The sequence below is a fragment of the Manis javanica genome, chromosome 4, assembly GCF_040802235.1.
Source record: "Manis javanica isolate MJ-LG chromosome 4, MJ_LKY, whole genome shotgun sequence".
In the NCBI taxonomy this organism is placed as follows: Eukaryota; Metazoa; Chordata; class Mammalia; order Pholidota; family Manidae; genus Manis; species Manis javanica.
The window spans coordinates 106,860,979-106,883,386 of NC_133159.1; the positions used below are offsets into that span (position 1 = coordinate 106,860,979).

At 34.0% G+C, this 22,408-nt stretch overlaps 1 protein-coding gene across 10 annotated transcripts in view; it reads right to left on the bottom strand.

The window, feature by feature from the left end:
- Positions 1-281: 281 nt before the first annotated feature.
- Positions 282-22,408, bottom strand: part of RNPC3 (RNA binding region (RNP1, RRM) containing 3) — a 48,974-nt gene continuing 26,847 nt past the window's right edge. For 9 of the 10 annotated variants that reach the window (XM_073234545.1, XM_037004083.2, XM_017673676.3 and 6 more), the window contains 7 exons: positions 18,640-18,776; positions 16,220-16,381; positions 15,082-15,176; positions 14,938-14,996; positions 11,099-11,231; positions 4,067-4,137; positions 282-1,140 (listed from right to left, as the gene is read on the bottom strand). In XM_073234545.1, coding sequence (XP_073090646.1) covers positions 4,069-4,137; positions 11,099-11,231; positions 14,938-14,996; positions 15,082-15,176; positions 16,220-16,381; positions 18,640-18,776 — 655 coding nt within the window. In that variant the 3' untranslated portion in view covers positions 282-1,140; positions 4,067-4,068. Of the gene's footprint in view, positions 1,141-1,839; positions 2,696-4,066; positions 4,138-11,098; positions 11,232-14,937; positions 14,997-15,081; positions 15,177-16,219; positions 16,382-18,639; positions 18,777-22,408 lie in introns of those variants that run through there. The other variant, XM_017673675.3, reaches the window with a different exon arrangement.

Below are 22,408 nucleotides of genomic sequence, written 5' to 3' on the forward strand. Positions count from 1 at the left end.
ACTCAATCCAATCCTCAGAATTTACCTTTCTTGATAATGGAGATGACATATTAGATCACCCCTTCGTGTATGAGATACTTTATTTGGCTTCTTCCTATTTCACCTCAGTCTTCTTAATGGTTCCTTACCTACTTAATACCTAAACCCCATCATGTTCCAGGGTTCACTTCTCTACACTTCTAATTCCCATCTTTAAAATTCTTTTTCTTTATTTCACAATGCTGTCATCAAAAGACAAGAAACTGATTCACAACATTCCAACAGAGACATGAGTCTTTGGGCAATGACTCTAAGGTGATGTTTTATTACATACCCACTAAAAAAGTACCAATAAAAACAAATTAAATTAAAAGTCTTCCTACCTACATGCAGATGATACTAATTCACGAAGGGAACAGAGTAATTTTATATGGGAAATATACTCCTTTGAGTGACTTTCTGATATTTGGGGGAACAAAAATTGAATACTAAATTAGGGCAAGGCAATAAATTCCCTAAACTCGGAAAAATTCCCCACTACTGAAAGAAAACAGAACAGAATAAACAAGAAAAAACTCAACATAACTCATTGCCAGACAAACAAACCACTCCTAAAATTATCATGAGAAATAAGTATAATAACTATTAAAAAGGGGGTGTAAGGCAGAGAAGATGAGTAGTGATTCTATAGCATCTTATTATGCTGATGGACAGTGACTGTAATGGGGTTTGTGGGGAGGACTTGGTGAAGGGGGTAGTCTAGTAAACATAATGTTCTTCATGTAATTGTAGATTAATGATAACAAAATGAACCGAAAAAATTATGAATTAAAAAAAGGGAGTAAGGAAGTACATTGGTATCCAGGTAAGAATGAAAAAAAGGAGCAATGTTTTTAATCATGTAAGAAAATGTCTATTTAGTGCTGTAAAATTATGTAAATAAAAATATGTAATTATCAAGTCATACTTTCCTAGATACAAAATAACACAAAAATTGAGTTTTATTGGAAACAAATAAATTATATATATGATTTAAATGCATATAGATTTAAATTTTAAGTATACTTTAAAAGCTGTTACACACAGTTCCATAGTCCATGTGATCAATTTCTTCTCCACAAAGTTGCAAAGCACTTGAAAGATATGGATTTCAAAAGGAACCTAAAACATCATAAAAGTTCATTAAAAATAATAATTATAAAACAGTTCATTAGTTTTAAAATAACTAAAAGCTAAAACATTTACATTTAGAAAATTAGTGAATCATGTCAGTACTACAAAATTTTAACTGCTGTCTAAATAGCTTTTTACAGAAATTATAATTTACAAATTAATAAAACACAAACTGTCTATAGGAAAAAAAGCAATTTCAGTATCTCTTTTTACTCTTAGGATGATAACAATTATTAACAGCATTTTGAATGTTTTCATAGTATTAATAGAATTTGCAAGAAAGAAATATAGAGATTCCAACACTTTATTTTTCTATGTATAAAAGGGTTGGGTGGCTAAGTTGGTATTAAGCACCTAACAATTTTAGTGTAACATACTAGTACCCAAATTGGTCAGTTCTTAGAACCACTAAGGGAAACTTTTCAAATTAGATTCTTGGTCTCATTGACAGAGGTTCTGATCTAGTAGTTCTAGGACAGAGTTCAGGAGTCTTTATTTGTAAAAATACTTCCCTAGTGATTCTCCATGTTTGTTGCACATAAGAATAAAAACTTTGGGAGGTTTGGAAAATCCCAATATTGGACACCAGACCAATTAAATAAAAACTCATGGGAGTAATCTATGTATAGATATTGTATATGTACATATGTATATATTTATGTGTGTGTGTAAATAGATATAAATATATATGTGTATGTATATTATTTTAAATCAGAATTTTTGAAAAATTTCTCAGGCCATTCCAATAGGTAGGCAAGACTGAGAACCATTGTTCTGGGTGATTCCAGTTATCAACAAGTCTGGAATATAGAAATTGTTCTTACATATACCTGCCAGGACTGTTTTTTGTTTTTGTTTTTGTTTTACTTTATGTGCTACCCTGAGTCAACATGTCTTCTTGCCTTGGTTACTCTTTTCTTATTCCTTTGTTTGGCTTTGTTTAGAAAAAGAAAGAGGAAAAAAGATATTCTACTTGCTATCTTTCTTAAAAGGGCTATCAATAATAAGACCTCAGATGTGCAGTCCGCTACTTTTATTTAGAATGTACATAGAAATCCAGTTATTTAAATTTTCAATATATGTTCTTTTAAAAGAAAGAAAATCCTCTTCCCAATAAAATTTTACAACACAGCACTACATAGAACGTCTAACCAGATATATCATAAAACAAAGTATATGTTACTGAATTAGGTTTGGGAAACAAAGAGAAGAAACAAGATTAAATTCTGTGTTAAAGCTAATGCATACATTCTCCAGATAAATAAATTGACCTGATTCACTAACTTTCTCTGGAAAAATTATGTAATCTAGAGGCCAGCACAGAAATTCAGCAACAAATCTAAATAACACACTGAAGATTTATTCAATTAATACTGATAATTTCAGAAATATTTCGTTTGAATAAATGGTAAAAAACCACTGCTTAATCTGGATCAGTGAGTCAGGGAAGGACAAAACATTTCTAGGAGAAACAAAAAACACTGCTCCCAAAAGGATACACAAAAGGATACACTTTGTATGACAGTAATATGCAGGAATGCTTCTAAAGAAGAACAGCAGAACGCAGTTTGCTTTCTTTGTTTTCACATTACATTTACAAATAAGTGATTTTTTCAAAACACAAACGGAAAATTATTTTTCACTGTTCCACTAAGATATCTGTAAAACTTCTGACTACACCAGTACAGATACTTTACAAGAAAATAAAATATTCAAGGCATCTGACAAAAGGAGCAAACAATAAGCCAAATTTTCTCTTAGTCATATAACTTTTTCCAGTTTAATACCAATTAATTCTGATTTACATGTTCTTCCAGTTTAGAGGACGTAAGGAAATAAAAACAAATATATATATCTACTCATCTTTCTTAATCAAAACAATATATAACAAACTTTGTAGTTTCAAATACTTACCTACCATTTTAATCATTATATTAGTTAAGTATGCATTAAAATTACTTATTTGAAAGACAAAAGATTCCATCCCACAAAAAAATGTTTATATGTCTGTAAGGTGTGCAATTAGTAATTGTCAATGCAAATTCTCAGGCCCCACCAAGGGTGACCAATTTGTCCTGGTATAGCAGAAACTTTTCTACTTTTAGCACTAGGAATCTGGTATCCCAGAAAATCCCCCAGTCACAAAAACTGGGATGGTTGGTTACCCAAGGCTTCCACTCCAGACCTACTGAATCAGAAACTCTAGGTAGGAGGAAGCCTAGCAAACTTTTAGCAAGCCCTCCAGGGGACTATAATGCATGTTAAAGATAAAGAACACCTGCTTTACTCTAGGCAGAGAAACTAAACACAGCCTAATAAAGACATACTCCACTTTCAAAGTTTTTCCTCCAAACTTAATTTTTATATATAAATGGGCTCTACTCAGCAGAGTCACAGACTCCAAGAAGGGAATAGTGGTTACCAAAGGGGAGGGCTGTGGGAGGGTGGGTCAGGAGGGAGGGAGATGGGGACTGAGGGGTATATATTTAGTACACATGGTGTGAGGGGTCATGTGGAAAACTGTAGCACAGAGCAGGCAAACAGTGAATCTGTGGCATCTTATTACATTGATGGACAGTGACTTCACTGGGGTATGGGTGGGGACTTGATAATATGGGTAAATGTAGTAACCACATAGTTTTTTCACGTGAAACCTTCATCACAGTGTATATCAATAACAATAAAAAATAAAATAAAAATAAATAAAAAAACAAATGGGCTCTACTCCAGTTATAATTTTGAAGTTTAATGGGAATTAATTACCTAGTTAGAGACAGAGATAAATAGATAAATGGATGGAAAGATGGATTCTTTAAAAACCTTATGATACCTTAATTACTATTCTATCAGGCTTTTATCCTTAATTTTATCTCAAGAAAGTCTTGTCCTTCTATTATGTTATATCCACACTTACCTTTAATAATTTTTAACACTTCTTTTTCCTTCTTTGGAATCTTGCTTTGGTCTAGCAGATCGAGCAAATTGCTAATATTTAAAAATTAAGGGTTTTCTTCATAAACATGAAAGTCATCTTTCTAAATAATTGTCAAGAACTTCCTAATGTAGGGTAGGAGTACGATATTTTAACTTTTATATTTGTCTGCCTCCTCCCAGCCATTTGCCAAATATTTTTCAAGTGCCTCTTTCTTGCTGTCCATGATTTGGGGATGAAGTTAAAAAAATATCTTTTGTTTATACTCATAATTTTTTACACCTGGACTTTCACTACTTCATCTATCCCAGTGATTTCTAGTCGGCAAACTAAATTAGCAACTAAAATCAGGGTAGTTAATCAAGGATATGTTTTGGTTATTAACATTCTCAAATAGAAATATTAACTATAATAAAACATAAAATAATAAAACTATAGGATTCAAGATGGCGGTATGAGAGGTGAGACAGAGAATTCCTCCCAAAATCACATATAATGTGAAAATATAGTTAATATAACTAACCCTAAAACAGTAAGAGGAAAGAATGCTGCACCAGACTGCATACAGACCTCACAAACAGGGCAGACCTCATCAAAAAGGGTAACATAGAAAGCCTTGATCCAGTGGAACAAAAGTCCTTCCCTCACCCCAGCTCACTGGCAGAAGGAAGAGAAACAGACTGGGTAGGGGGAAGAAGCTTAGAACTGCTGAACACCAGCCCTGGAGGTCTGCTTTGGACCACAGACCTACACTGTGTGGTGCTCTGGAGGTTGCTGGGGTTAGGGAGCTGTGACTGGTGGAGTGCTTGAGAGACTGAGATTTCGGCCGTTTGTGGAGGACGGGAATCCACAGCTGGCCACTCTAGAACAAAGGAAAGGCAGACGGTCTGAGAGGCTTCCTAGTGGGGAGAGGGATGCTGAAGGGGCGGAGTTTGCATGGAGCTCCCTACACGGGAGAAGGGATAAATGGACAAGGTTTTCTGAGCATGCTCTGCCCAGCACATTGGAAACTTTGAGGAGATTCAGACACTCCATCCCCCTGGCTGCCTATATACTTCCGAGGACCCCCACTGTGATATGCAGCCTGCTGCGCCTTCCTCCTGGCCTTCCGGCACCTGCTCGCAAACCAGCAGTCACTGCACTGGTGTCAGCACAGCTGGAGGGAGGCCCCGCCTACAACAGCTAGAGACGCCAAGCAGAGCTTCACCTGTGTGCTCCGCCCATGGCTCTGATACTGGAGACAGGCACTGCAGCCGGGAATCTGGAAACAGCTCTTTCCTCCCCTGAGGAACCAGCGCCACTCCCCTATAACCCCCAACCTCACTCTATAGGTTGAGCAGCTCCAGAGACTCGAGTTTCAGGGCACTAGAGGGCACCACATACAATTATGCTACGTCAAAGGAACCTGGATGAGACCAAAATCTCATAAACCCCAGAAAAAGGGCCTAATGACACTGAATCACCCACCTTCCTGAAAAAGACTTTAAAATAAAAATCATAAACATGTTCATGCAACTACAGAAAAATTATCAAGAACTTAGGGATGAATTTAAGATGGAGAGTCAATCATTAAGAAATTCCATATCTGAAAAGAATCATACAATGGAGGAATTTAAAAGCAGATTAGATGTAGTAGAAGAGACAGTAAATGGAATGGAAATTAGAGAAGAGGAATACAAAGAAACTGAGGGACATGGAGAAAAAAGGATCTCAAAGACTGAAAGAATATTGAGAGAACTGTGTGAAGAATCCAAACGGAACAATATTCCGTATTATACAGGTACCAGAAGAAGAAGAGACAAAAAGGAATAAAAAGTGTCTTTGAGGAGGTAATTGCTGAAAACTTCCCCAATCTGGGGAAGGAGATAGTCTCTCAAGCCATGGAGGAACAGAATTCTCCCAACACAAGGGACCAGAGGAAGACATCAAGACATATAATAATTAAAATGGCAAAGATCAAGGATAAAGACAGACTTTTAAAAGCAGCTAGAGAGAAAAAAGATCACATACAAAGGAAAACCCATCAGGCTATCATCAGATTTCTCAACAGAAACCTTACAGGCCAGAAGGGAGTGGCATGATATATTGAATGCAATGAAGCAGAAGGGCCTCGAACCAAAGATACTCAACCTGGCAAGGTTATCATTTAAATTTGAAGGAAGGATTAAAAAATTTTAGATAAGCAAAATCTCAGAGAATTTATCTCCCACAACCCACTGATATGTGCATTTTGGAGGAACTGCTATAGATTGAAGTATTTCTAAGACTAAATAGCGGTCAACAGGGGAAATAAAACCACAATTGTAAAGTAAAACAATTATTCAGCAGATGCAAAATCAAATCAACTACCTCCGAAGTCAATCAAGGGATAGACAAAGAGTACAGAATATGATACCTAACATATAAAGAATGAAGGAGGAAGACAAAGGAGGGGGAAAAAAAGAACCTTTAGGTTGTGTTTGTAATAGCATATGAAGTGTGTTAAATTAGGCTGTTAGATACTAAGGGAATTACCCCTAAACCTTTAGTAACCATGACTCTAAAGCCTCCAATGGCAATAAGTAAATACTAATCAATAATCACCCTAAGTGTAAACAGTCTGAATGCACCAATCAAAAGATATAGAATCACTAAATGGATAAAATAACAAGACCCATCTGTATGTTGCCTACAAGAGACTCACTTCAAACCCACAGACATACACAGAATGAAAGTAAAGGGATCGAAAAAGATTTCATGCAACCAACAGGGAGAAAAAAGCAGAGGTTGCAGAACTTTATCAGACAAATTAGACTTCAAAACAAAGAAAGTAACAAGAGATAAAGAAGGATATTTATTACATAATGATAAGGGGTCAGTCCAACAAGAGGATATAACTATTATAAATATCTATATACTCAACACAGGATCACTTACATATGTGAAACAAATACTAACAGAATTAAAGGGGGAAATAGAATGCAATGCATTCACTTTAGGAGACTTCAACACACCATTCACTCCAAAGGTCAGATCAACCAGACAAAACAAAGTAAAGAGACAGAGGCACTGAACAACGTAGCAGAACAGATGGACCTAACAGACATCTACAGAACACTTCATCCAAAAGCAACACAATACACATTGTTCTCAAGTGCACATAGAACATTTTCAAGAATGGACCACATAGTAGGCCACCAAAAGAGCCTCAGTAAATGGAAAAAGATTGAAATTGTACCAACCAGTTTCTCAGACCACAAAGGTGTGAGACTAGAAATAAATTACACAAAGAAAATGAAAAAGCCCACAAACACACAGAGGCTTAATAACATGCTCCTAAATAAGAATGGATCCATGACCAAATAAAAACAGGTACCAAGGAATACATAGAGACAAATGAAAACAATAATTCAACATCGCAAATTCTGGTGCTATGCAGTGAAGGCAATGCTAAGAGGGAAGTATATTGCAATACAGGCCTACCTCAGGAAAGAACAATCCCAAATGAACAGTCTAAATTCACAATTAATGAAACTAGAAAAGGAAGAACAAATGAGGCCCAAAGTCAGTAGAAATAGGGACACAATAAAGATCAGAGCAGAAATAAATAATATCGAGATGAATAAAACAATGGAGAGCATCAATGAAAGCAAGAGCTGTTTCTTTGAGAAAATAAACAAAATAGATGAACTCCTAGACAGACTTATCAAGAAACAAAGTCTACACACATAAACAGAATCAGAAATGAGAAAGAAAAAAATCACTATGGACACAACAGAAATACAAAGAATTATGAGAGAATACTATGAAAAATTATATGCCAACGAATTGGATAACCTAGAAGAAATAGACAACTTTCTAGAAAAATATAGCCTTCCAAGGCTGACCCAGGAAGAAACTGAAAATCTGAATAGACCAATTACCAGCAAGGAAATGGAACTGGTAATCAAAAAATTACCTAAGAATGAAACCTGTGGTCCAGACGGTTTCACCACTGAATTTCATCAAACATTTAGTGAAGACATAAACACCCATCCTCCTTAAATTACCCCAAAAAGTAGAAGAGGAGGGAATACTCCCAAACTTATTCTATGAGGCCAACTACACTGTAATACCAAAACCAGGAAAAGACACTGCATAAAAGAAAATTACAGACCAATATCCCTGATGAACATAAATGCAAAAATACTCAACAAAATATTACCAAACTAAATTAAAAAATACATCAAAAAGATCATCCATAATGATCAAGAGGGAGTCATCCCAGGGATGCAAGGATGGTACAACATTCGAAAATCCATCATCTTCATCCACCACATCAGAAAAAAGGACAAAAACCACATGATCATTTTCAGATGCTGAAAAAACATTTTAGAAAATTCAACATTCATTCATGATAAAAACGCTCAACATACTGGGTATAGAGGGCAAATACCTCAACATAATAAAGGCCATATATGAAAAACCCACAGCCAACATTAAGCTTAACAGCGAGAAGCTGAAAGCTTTCCCTTAAGATCGGGAAAAAGACAACGATGCTCACTCTCCCCACTTTTATTCAATATAGTTATGGAGGTCCTAGTCATGACAATCAGACAACACAAAGAAATAAAAGGCATCCAGATTGGTAAGGAAAAAGTCAAACTGTACCTGTTTGCAGATGACATGATATTGTATATAAAAAACCCTAAAGAATCCACTCCAAACAAAACTACTGGATCTAACATCTAATTCAGCAAAGTTGCAGGATACAAAATTAATCACAGAAATCTGTTGCATTCCTATACACTAATGATGAACTAGTGGAAAGAGAAATCAGGAAAACAATTCCAATCACAATTGCATCTAAAAGAATAAAATACCTAGTAATAAAATGAACCAAGGAAGTGAAAGACCTATACTCTGAAAACTACAAGACACTCATGAGAAAAACTGAAGAAGATACCAATAAATGGAAACACATCCCGTGCTCATGGATAGGAAGAATTAATATTGTCAAAATGGCCATCCTGCCTACAGCAATCTACAGACTCAATGCAATTCCTAACAAAATACCAACAGCATTCTTCAATGAACTAGAGCAAACCATTCTAAAATTCATATTGAACAACAAAATACTCCAAATAGCCAAAGCAATCCCGAGAAGGAAGAATAAAGTGGGGGGAATTATGCTCCCTGACTTCAAGCTCTACTATAAAGCCACAGTAATCAAGACAATTTGGAACTGGCACAAGAATAGAACCATAGACCAATGGAACAGACTAGAGAGCCCTGATATAAACCCAAACATATATGGTCAATTAGTATATGATAAAGGAGCCATAGGCATACAATGTGGAAATGACATCCTCTTCAACAGCTGATGTTGGCAAAACTGGACAGCTACACGTAAGAGAATGAAATTGGATTATCGTTTAATCCCATACACAAAAGTAAACTCAAATAGACCAAGACCTGAATGTAAGTCATGAAACTATAAAACTCTTAGAAAAAGTCATGGGCAAAAATCTCTTGGACATAAACATGAGCAACTTCTTCATGAACATATCTCCCCTGGCAGGGCAAACAAAAGCAAAACTGAAGAAGTGGGACTATGTCAAACTAAAAAGCTTCTGTACAGCAAAGGACACTATCAGCAGAACAAAAAGGTAGCCTATAGTATGGGAGAATATATTCATAAATGACATATCAGATAAGGGGTTGACCTGAAAATTATATGAAGAGCTCATGTACCTCAGCAAACCATAAGCAAATAAGCCAATTAAAAGATGGGCAGAAGAGCTGAATAGACAGTTCTCTAAAGAGGAAATTCAGATGACCAACAGGCACATGAAAAGATGCTCCACATCTCTAATCATCAAAGAAATGCAAATTAAAACCAGAATGAGACATCACCTTTCCCAAGTTAGGATGCCACCATCCAAAAGGCAAACAACAACAAATGTTGGTGAGGATGTGGAGAAAGGGGAATCCTTCTACACTGCTGCTGGGAATGTAAATTAGTTCAACCATTGTGGAAAGCAGTGTGGAGGTTCATCAAAAAACTAAAAATAGAAATACCATTTGATCCAGGAATTCCACTCCTAGGAATTTACCCTAAGAATGCAGGATCCCAGTTTGAAAAAGACATATGCACCCCTATGTTTATCACAGCACCATTTACAATAGCCAAGAAATGGAAGCAACCTAAGTGTCATCAGTAGATGAATGGATAAAGAAGATGTGGTACATATACACAGTGGAATATTATTCAGCCATAAGAAGAAAATAAATCACACCATTTGCAACAACATCAGTGGAGCTAGAGGGTATTATGCTCAGTGAAATAAGCCAGTTGGAGAAAGACAAGTATCAGATGATTTCACTCATCTGTGGAGTATAACAACAAAGCAAAAACTGAAGGAACAAAACAGCAGCAGACTCACAGAACCCAAGAATGGACTAACAGTTACCAAAGGGAAAGGGATTGGGGAGGATGGGTGGGAAGGGAGGGATAAGGGAGAAAAGGGGGCATTATGATTAGCACTATTATGCGGGGGCGGGGGGGCCATGGGGAAGGAAGTATAGCACAGAGAAGACAAGTAGTGATTCTACAGCATCTTACTATGCTGATGGACAGTGAGTGTAATGGGGTATGTGGTGGGGACTTGATAATAAGGGGAGTCTATTAAGCATAATGTTATTCATGTAATTATACATTAATGATAGCAAGTAAATAAATAAATAAATAAAAATAACAAAACTACAATGAATTCTTTCTTTAATGACTTGAAACATTTGAAGATACTGTAGTCTTTTAGGCTTAGCATGACAATGTACTTTTGAGCTGTGTAAGTGAAACATGTAGGCTGAATTTTAACAACCTCATGCTGCTGATGTTCCTTATTTTCCAGTAAAAATCTAAATACATTTATGTGACTCAGCTAAGTAGTTTGTAACTGAGTATCTTACGATTTCTGAAGGATAATAGAGAAGTTGGTTTCAATTACTCTTCTAAAAACTACAGTCTTTGGAACAAATTGATTTAAAGGATACAACCACCATAGGCTTTCCAGAAAGAACATATCCATTAGCTTCCTTTAAAGCTTTTGCAGCTGCTTTTTCATTTGGAAGTCCAATAAAAGCTTGCCCTTTCATGCGACCTTCTTTCATCAAGCGTATATCAAACCTAGAAGTCAAAGAAGAAAGAATGGTTTTGATTCAAAGAATGTTAAAACAATTTTTGAGGAAGTGAACAGAAATGTGTTGAACACTTTTAAATGGTATTTCAGAGTAAAAATTACTGTATTATCTGATTAGCGCATTAATTACTTGAGGCTTTTTAAAATTCTTTTTTGTGTTCTAAAATTGATTCTAAAATTATATTGCTGAGTATATAAAATTATATTGCTGAGTAGGCAATATAAATTTGATGATGTGCTTATATTTTTATTTTTTAAGCCATTTTCAATGTACTTATATGATTTAAAAATTATCATCCTGTTCTGTGAAAACTGTAAGACACTGATAAAAGAAATTGAAAAAGACACAAATAAATGGAAAGCTATTCTATATGATCACGGATAGGAAGAATATTGTTAAGATGGTTATACTACCCAAAGCAATCTACAGATTCAATGCAATTCCTATCAAAATACCAATGGAATTATTTACTCAACTAGAGCAAATAATCCCAAAATTCATATGGAACCGCAAACAACTTTGAATAGCCCATGCAATCTTGAAAAAGAAGAACAAAGTTGGGGTTATCATGTTTCCTGATTTTGAACTATACTACAAAGCTACAGTAATTAAAATAGTACATGGTGCTGACCGAAGAACAGAGACATAGACCAATGGAGCAAAATAACCAAACTAGAAATAAATCCACACCTATGTGGTCAATTGATAAGTGACAAAGGAGGCAAGAACTCCCAATTGGAATTTCCCACTGGGAAAAGACAGTCACTCCAATAAATGGTCATGGGTAAACTGGACAGCTACATGCAAACGACTGAAACTGGATCACTGTCTTATAACATACACAAAAATAAACTCAAACCTAATACCTAAATATAAGACATGAAACCATACAACAACCAGAAGAAAACATAGGCAGTAAACACTTGAACATTGTTTTCTGGACATGTCTCCTTAGGCAAGGGAAACAAAAGCAAAAATAAACAATTGGAACTACAGCAAACTAAAAAGCTTCTGAGCAGCAAAGGAAATCATAAACAAAATGAAAGGCAACCTATGTGTGGAACAATATATTTGTAAATCATATATGCAATAAGGGGATAATATCCAAAATATATAAAGAACATATAAAACCACCAAAAAAACAATCCAATTAAAAAAAGGAGAGGACCTGAATAGACATTTTTCCAAAGACATACAGATGGCAACAGGCACATGAAAAGATGCTACACATTATTAATCAGGGAAATGCCAATCAAAACCTCAATGAGATGTCACTTCACACCTATCAGAATGGTTAACATCAACAAGACAACAAATGTTAAGTGTTAGTGGAAGGTGGAGGAAAGGAAACCCTGTACACTGCTTATGGGATTGCAAATTGGCAAAGCCACTATGGAAAGCAGTATGGAATTTTCTAAAAAAATAGAAATGCCACGTGACCAAGCAATTCCACCTCTGGGAATTTACCCAAAAAGAAACCAAAATCACTAATCCAAAGAAGATATATGCACTCCTATGTTTACTGCAGCTTTACAATAGCCAAGATATGGAAACAACCTAAATGTCCATTGATAGATGAATGGATAAAATATATGTGATACACATATACAATGTAATATGTGATACACATATATAATGTAATATTACTCAGCCATAAAAAATGAAAACTTGCCATTTGCAACAACACGGATGGACCAAGATGGTATATGCTAAGTGAAATAAGATAAAGATAAATATCATACTACACTTATATGTGGATTCTAAAAAAATAAATAAAAATACCTAAACTGAAATAGACTCATAAACAGAGACAGATTGGTTGTTGTCATAGGGGAGAGGACTGGCAGGATGGGTGAAGTATGTTAAGCGAGAAAAAAATTTAGTGAGAATGTCTGGTATTGTGATCTGGGTGATGAGTGCTTAACAAATGTTAAAATTCATCAAGCTGAACACTAAGATATGTGCATTTTATTGTATGTACCTCAAAATTAAAAATTTAAAAGAATTATATTATGAGCAAGTGTAAAAGAAACTTCAGTTTTTATTTCTTATCTCTTTTTTTAAACAATTCTGTCAGCCAACTCAATGCTATCTACTCAAACAAGAAAAATCACTACATGACCATTAGTAGAATGGCTGGTAGGAACCACAGAACAGTAACAGAATTCCAGAATAAAAGAGACCTCATTGATCTAGTCAAAACCATCATTTTACAGGTAATACCTAGAGACTGAATGACTTTTTCAAGTCTATACAGATAGCTAAAGTTAAAACAGAAACAAGCCATTTTTTTTATTCCATTGCATACTCATTTTTTAACATTTGAAAAAAACTTTATTTAAAACTCTAGAAAAATCAGACTATAATCTACAACTAAAGTATTATCTGTCATTTAAATACTCTATAAAATCAGCAAAAGCATATAAAGCATTTAACAATGCAGTGGAATTTATTTTTCTTAATTCACATACCTAGTCCCATGGGAAACAATTACTAATTTATCATTTTGATATATACAGCTTTTACAATATAGAATTTTTTTTCTCTCAAATTCTGCAGGCAATACTAGAAATAGAGGAAAAGGACATATACACATAGAGATATGTTTTTATGTACACTACATTTTTTTATATATATATATTTTTCTTTTTCTTGTCATCATGATTCAAAGTCAACAAGAAAAAAGACTAGTATTTTTATGTCTGCCACTAATGTGTGTAAATGGAGAATTTAACGCCATGGTGCTACCTGTGCATACCTACCTAAAAAGACACATGGGCCAGATGACTTTAAAAGTACTGGTTTCATAAGATTAAAACAAAATTAACTAGTTAGAGACACTCCTCTATTTTACGTCTTCTGAAAAGTCTCTTTCCTTACGTTCTCAACTTCTAATGTACATGGCCAAGGATCTTATACACTTTGAAGTTTACCAGTTACAGAATTATAAAGAATGAAATTCTAATTCAAACATTAGCTTTTGTATCATTTACAAATCATATCCCTCTCTTTTGCTTTCACAAAATTGGCAGTCTTGCTTAATGCAGACCAATTAAAAAATGAGAGGTTACTATCAGGGTAAGAATCTAAAAAAAATTGCCTGAGTGTTATATATTCCTGGATGAGTAATTAAAATAGTAGTTCTCAAACTGTAGTCTTAGACCATCAGCTTTGGCATCATCCATGAACTTTACAGAAATACAAACTCATGGGCCCTACTTCAGCCTAGAAAACCAGACTCAGGGCTGTACCCCAGAAACTTTATTTTAACCAAGGTCTCCACATGATTCTTAGGCAGATTAAGGTTGAGAAACACTTCTTTAGAGCCAGGGATTGAAGCTGAAATAAATGATGAGGTAGGTCTGTTTCTATAAAGTTTTACTGGAATTCAGCCATGAATATAAATGTATGTATTATTTATGGATGCTTTCAGGTTACAAAGGAGGAATTGAGTAGTTGTAATAGGCACTGTATGGCCTGCAATAAAATGAAAAATAATAAATTTTTACTATTTGCCCTTTAACAAAGAACATTTGCTGACACCTACTCAAGATATCTAAAAGATTATGAAACAGGTAAGAGCAATTTCTTCATATAATTTTTACTTCTAAAGCAAAAATGTTGGGATAAAAAAGCATTTATTTGTAATAGATAAGAACAAAACATAAGTTAAGAATATGACTGACACTTACATTATCCGCTGTGTTTCTGATGAAAAGTCAACATATCTTCCAAAAATAAATTTAAGGTCCTAGAATTTCAACAAGAAAAAGACAAATGAGAAAGTTCAGAAAAAAAAGGAAAATAATAAAATCAATTTATAAATTTGAACTTACCTTCTCTTGAACATGTTTAGCTAAATTCTTTACATAAATTCTACAGTTTGGTTCACCAGGTTCATAACTTCTGAAAACTGAAAGTGTTTCCATTTCTTATTTAAAAACAAAACAGACCAAGGACATAAAATTAAGATATTTTCATCAATTTTTCAAAGGAAAATGACATTCAACAGTTTTTTAAACAGTAACAACATTCAAATATAACTGTTAAATAGCATGATGAAAATGTTAAAACCGTCTAAATTAATGGCAATGTTAATAATGGGATAAAAATATCCATTAAAAATCTGAGTAATATGAAAATAAAGTTACAATTTCAGACTAAAACTTATCCAATAAAATATCTACTATTAAAGCTCTTTAAGATGAGTTACTTTATTAAAAAGACTGAAGCAAATGTTATAAATCATCTGTAATTGCTTGAAGTCAATTTCCTAAACTACCAGACACTAACATATTCAAATCTAAAATAAAGTACTCAAACATAATAATCAAGTATTTCAGACAAACTGTGGCTTTTGAATCCCTATATAGTTACTATTTAGTGTCAAAAATCTCTTCCTGACAACTGTATGTTCTATGAAAAATGGTAGTTGGACATTTATTTCCCATAATTTTAGGAAAAATTTTATGTATTAAATATCAACCTATAACCCCTATTTTCCTAAAATGTCCTGTAACAGGAAAAATCCTTTAGAAGTAAAAATCTATCATGTTAAGATATAAAATCCTTAAACACAGACTTCTAATCATCACATAATTAAAACCATTTTCTTTTAAACTAACAACTGCTTTGCATGCATCTCAGATCCAGTATTATGATGGTATATCAACTGTATTTGGAAAATAGAATTCAAGACTATGGACCACATTGATTTATGATGTCATACAAAAGCTTTAGGAATGAAAACAAAGCATTTTCCCAAAGAGACTGGAAACACTGTATTGAAAGACACTTTCCTCCCTATGAAGTACAGGTATGAAAAACCAAAAGTGGTGATTAAAAACATGAATTGGAAAGATGTTTTAAAAGTATATGCCTTAATTAAGGTAAATACCATGAATATTTGTTGTTTTGTTTCTGAAGCATCAAATAAGTGAAAAATGGAGTTAATGCTTTATTTCATGAAATTACCTTCTCTAGAAATTCTGCCCTTTTCCAACTCCCTTCTAGAAATACATTCTGATGGCATTTCATCAGAGTCTTCTTTAGTCTCTTCTGTGATGTTCAAATTAGGTTTGGGGAAGATTTTTCCAAATCCTATGTTGGATTCATCAGCTTCAGAAGCAGGCAAATCTAAGAGTTAACATGAGTCATTAAAAATCCTTCCCTACGAAACAGTTTTTGTTTTCCATTTTTAAGATATATTTTGGCACTAACTCTTTGGTGTTTCTCAATGCTTTAGAATGGAAGTAGGCAAACTTTTCCTGAAAAGGTTCAAATAGTATATATTTTAGGCTTTGCAGGTCATATGGTTTCTCACATGACTATTTCAAGTCTGCCACTGTAACATGAAAACCACCACAGACAATAAACAGCCAAATGTCATTTAAAGGGCCTGCAAAGTGGAAAGCAAAAGAACCCATTTTCAACACATTTAGTTTGAGGTGCCAGGGGACATCTCATGGAAAGGTTTAGTGGGTAGATAGGTAGACTGTGTGCTTTGGGGGGCAATGATCAGTATTTTGTTAGACCTACTCACTCTGAACTACCAATAATTGCATGAAAAGAAACTTCTAATTAATTAACTAAATTACATAATTATCAAACTGCATCTGCTATTGGGATGGTCAATTAAGAGCATTTATACAATGCATATGAAGACTCCACAGTACTGTATCACAATATTATGAAACTTTTGTGACATTCTCAACAATAACTGAAAGATCAGAATCAGCATACTATGTTAAAAAAATCATAAGACATTTCCATTTGATACTATAAAAAAATCCATTAAACCTCCTCTCACCAAAAAAAAAGAAAAAAACAAGCCAATACTAATCTTGCTCCTTTAACAAGAAAACAAGTATTTGCACAGGTAATGAATAGCTCCTTCAATTAGGAAAATTCAAACATATTGAAAATTTTAAATTTAGATAAGAATATACTGGATTTAATTCAGAAAGCATGAATTTTAGTTTCAGCCAAAATTAAACTTGCTTGGAGAAGAATGTAGGAAAGTATAGGGTTAAACGTCTGTTAGAAAAAATTATAGTCATACTACCTAAAAAACAAAAACACTATAAAAAGCTGTGAAAATGATGCAAAGAACACGTTACATTTAGGATTATGGAGGCTTCTCCATCCATAATGTGGAAAAAGTGTTGTACAAAAAGACTTCCTGTAGTAAGCATCACAAGAAACTTAAAACTGCCTCTACATTACTTCAATATTATTACTTGACACTAATACAGAATAAGATGATGGTCCCCCTCTCATATAGGTCTAAGCCCTTAAGTAAACAGCTTTAAAAAATAAAAATCTGTGTCAAAAATTGATTACAAAATATAAGAAAAAAATACAAAAAAACTTTCTGTTGAGTATTTTCTGTAATAGTAAAAATATGGAAACTTCACTTCTATCAACAGAGCATGATGAAATAATGATTGCTGTAACTATACGAAGGAATATTATACAGCCATATAAAAAAGTAAGCTATATTTTTGTATTCTGACATAGTAAACTACTCACACTAGATTTTAAACTTCAAAACATCAGATAACATGTCTAAGTTGTCCTCTGGGGGACACATTTATGTTTTCAATAACTTGTTACTGAGTTAAGACAAACACTATATAAAACATTACCACCCCAAAAAATTAGAGAAAATAAACACATGCACAGGATAATGTCTGGAAGGATATCTTTATACCAAATTATTAACAGTGGTTATCGCTAAGTAGTGAGACAGGGGTCAGTGAGGTTTTAAGTGTTAATTTTTCTAAATGTTACTTTATGTGTTCCTGTTTGATTACATTTTCTATAAGCTTGTATTACTTTCAAAATTATAAAATTGAAAGAAAAAAGGAATGCCAGTGCATTATCAAAACAACGCCTAAAGTAGAAAGAAAAAGTATCTATACTCCATAAATTATCTTTAAACTTAAGAACAGTATCTTGGTAAACAATCTTCCATGTTCTTTGGATTAAAAAAAAATTCATATGAAATCAACAACTCACAAGACAGTGATGCTGCTTGTTTCCTAACCAATAACACAGTTATACCAACAAAACCACAAACATTTCATTTAACAAGGAATAAATTAAGTCAATACAAGAAACCTACTTTAGTGTAAACATCAGTAAATAGACTAAATTTCACTCTAGAGTTCATTACTTGCAAAAGGCAACAATGAAAATATCATTAAGCACCAATTTTAATTATATAAAAAAGTTCAAAATGGATAGTACTCCATGATACTGAGGAAGATCGAATTGCGTACTTTATACTTCATGAATACTGAAATACAGAAATATATACTTTAAATCTAACACAAAAAGCAAATTAAAAAGAATTTTTGCATAGCACATTTAAACACAAAAAATATGCTTACCACAATTTTGTTCCTTTTCTATCTCTTTCTTAAATTCAGTTGTCATGTCAGTAGTTATATGGAATTCAATTTTTTTATTACCTACAGGTTGTGGTTGGTCAAATACATCTGAAGGTAACAGTACTGGATGTAAATTGCTGTTTATAAACAATGACAGGATTACTTTGTAATTGCAAAATACAAAAAAGAAAAGAAAAAAGCTAGTAAAGTACTATTCATGTTTACTTTAAATTTTAAAAATACTGATAAATCACTCATAATACTATAATCACTACACAAAGTAAATTTACATTTAATACTTCAATAAGCCCTAAAAATGTCCTACCATGGGTACTATTAAATTCCTAGCTTAGGTAGATAAAGAGATTGAGATTAAGGGATGTTATAAAAATGCAGTCACTCAGTAAATAAGAGAGAGAGTACACGGGGACACAGGAAACTTACCAATATGCAAATAAGTTCATTCTATGTTTAATATGAGCATTTTTATACACTGTATTCTATACACTATATTCTATATCACTATATAATAATGACATGCTTTCCAATACAGTAGCCGCTAGACAAATGTTTCAAGGCTAATGAGCACTTGAAATATTGATGTCCAAATTAAAAAACACAGATTTTAACATCTTTCGGCAAAAAAAGAAATCCCAGTAAATTTTTATACTAATTCTATGCTGAAATACAATTAAGATATAATAGGTTAAATAAATTAGTAATTGCATCTGTTTCATTTTACTCTTTTCATGTAGCTTTTAAATTTTAATTTGGTACATATATTTATTTTTAATTGTTTAATGCTGTTACAGAAATTAAAAACATGGGACTGTGGTATCAAGACACAGATGGGGAATAAACATCATTTACAATTAACATGAACTAAATACATACAGATTAAAGACTCCCTTTAAAATTGGAAAAAACACAATTTTAACAAACTCCTTTCTCAATTTACTTAGCAGCTAAAAGGGAATTTACACTGTAGAAAAGCTTAATGAAATTAAAATTGCAATTTGTGGGGATTTTGATTAAGGTAATACATAAAATGCCATAGCAAATGGGCAAAAACTTCTGCAGTAATTGTTTTTTTATTTTGACATCGTTAATGTACAATTACTTGAACATTATGGTTACTACACTCCCCCTGTTATCAAGTCCCCCCCCCACATACCCCATTACAGTCACTGTACATCAGTGTAGTAAGATGCTATAGAATCACTACTGTCTTCCCCGTGTTCCCAACCCCCTACATTATATGTGCTAATCGTAATGCCCCATTTCCCCCCTTATACCTCCCTTCCCACCCATGCTCCCCAGTCCCTTTCCCTTTGGTAACTGTTAGTCCATTCTTGGGTTCTGTGAGTCTGCTGCTGTTTTGTTCCTTCAGTTTTTGCTTTGTTGTTATACTCCACAGATGAGTGAAATCATCTGATACTTGTCTTTCTCCAACTGGCTTATTTCACTGAGCATAATACCCTCTAGCTCCACTGATGTTGTTGCAAATGGTGTGATTTGTTTTCTTCTTATGGCTGAATAATATTCCACTGTGTATATGTACCAAATCTTCTTTATCCATTCATCTACTGATGGACATTTAGGTTGCTTCCATTTCTTCGCTATTGTAAATAGTGATGTGATAAACATAGGGGTGCATATGTCTGTTTCAAACTGGGATCCTGTATTCTTAGGGTAAATTCCTAGGAGTGGAATTCCTGGATCAAATGGTATTTCTACTTTTAGTTTTTTGAGGAACCTCCACACTGCTTTCCACAATGGTTGAAATAATTTACATTCCCAGCAGCAGTGTAGGAGGATTCCCCTTTCTCCACATCCTCTTCAACATTTGTTGTTGTTTGCCTTTTGGATGCTGGCCATCCTAACTTGGAAGAGGTGATGTCTCATTCTGGTTTTAATTTGCATTTCTCTGATGATTAGAGATGTGGAGCATCTTTTCATGTGCCTGTTGGTCATCTGAATTTCCTCTTTAGAGAACTGTCTATTCAGCTCTTCTGCCCATTTTTTAATTGGATTATTTGCTTTTTGTTTGTTGAGGTGCGTGAGCTCTTTATATATTTTGGGTGTCAACACTTTATCGGATCTATCATTTATGAATATGTTCTCCCATACTTTAGGATATCTTTTTGTTCTACTGATGGTATTCTTTGCTGTACAGAAGCTTTTTAGTTTGATATAGTACCACTTGCTCATTTTTGCTTTTGTTTCTCTTGCCCAGGGACATATGTTCATGAAGAAGTTGCTCATGTTTATGTCCAAGAGATTTTTGCATATATTTTTTCCCAAGGGTTTAACAGTTTCATGACTTACATTCAGGTCTTTGATTCATTTTGAGTTTACTTTTGGGTATGGGGTTAGACAAATAATCCAGTTTCATTCTCTTACATGTAGCTGTCCAGTTTTGCCAACACCAGCTGTTGAAGAGGCTGTCCTTTCCCCACTGTACATCCATGGCTCCTTTATCATATATTAATAGATGTATATGCTTTGGTTTACATCTGGACTCTCTAGTCTGTTCCACTGGTATACGGGTTTGTTCCTGGCCAGTACCAAATTGTCTTGATTATTGTGGCTTTGTAGTAGAGCTTGAAGTCAGGGAGTGTAATTCCCCCTGCTTTATTCTTCATTCTCAGAACTGCTTTGGCTATTTGGCATCTTTTGTGGTTCCATATGAATTTTAGAACTATTTACTCTAGTTCATTGAAGAATGCTATACATATTTTGATAGGGATTGCAATGAATCTGTAGATCGCTTTAGGCAGGATGGCCATTTTGACAATATTAATTCTTCCTAGCCAAGAGTATGGGATGAATTTCCATTTATTAGTGTCCTCTTTAATTTCTCTTAAGAATATCCTGTAGTTTTCAGGGTATAGATCTTTCACTTCCTTGGTTAGGTTTATTCCTAGGTATTTTACTCTTTTGGATGCAATTGTGAATGGAATTGTTTTCCTGATTTCTCTTTCTGCTGGTTCATCATTAGGGTATAGGAATGCAACAGATTTCTGTGTGTTAATTTAGTATCCCACAACTTTGCTGAATTCAGATATTAGATCTAGTAGTTTTGGAGTGGATTTTAGAGTTTTTTATGTACAATACCATGCCATCTGCATACAGGGACAGTTTGATGTCTTCCATGCCAATCTGGGTGCCTTTTATTTCGTGTTGTCTGACTGCCATGGCTAGGACCTCCAGAACTACGTTGAATAAAAGCAGGGAGAATGGGCATCCTTGTCTTCTTCCTGATCTTAAAGGAAAAGCTTTCAGCTTCTCGCTTTAAGTATAATGTTGGCTTTGGGTTTGTCATATATGGCCTTTATTATGTTGAGGTACTTGCCCTCTATACCCATTTTACTGAGAGTTTTTATCATTAATGAATGTTGAATTTTGTTGAATGGTTTTTCAGCATCTGGAGATCATCATGTGGTTTTTGTCTCTTTTTTGATGTGGTAATGTTGATGGATTTTCAAATGTCGTACCATCCTTGAATCCCTGGGATGAATCCCACTTGATCATGATGGATGATCTTTTTGAAGTATTTTTTAATTCGATTTCCTAATATTTTGTTGAGTATATTTGCATCTATGTTCTTCCATATATTGGTCTGTAATTTTCTTTTCTGGTGGTGTCTTTGCCTGGTTTTGGTATTAGACTGATGTTGGCCTCATAGAATGAGTCTGGGAGTACTTCCTGCTCTTCCACTTTTTTGAAAACTTTAAGGAGGATGGATATTAGGTCTTCACTAAATGTT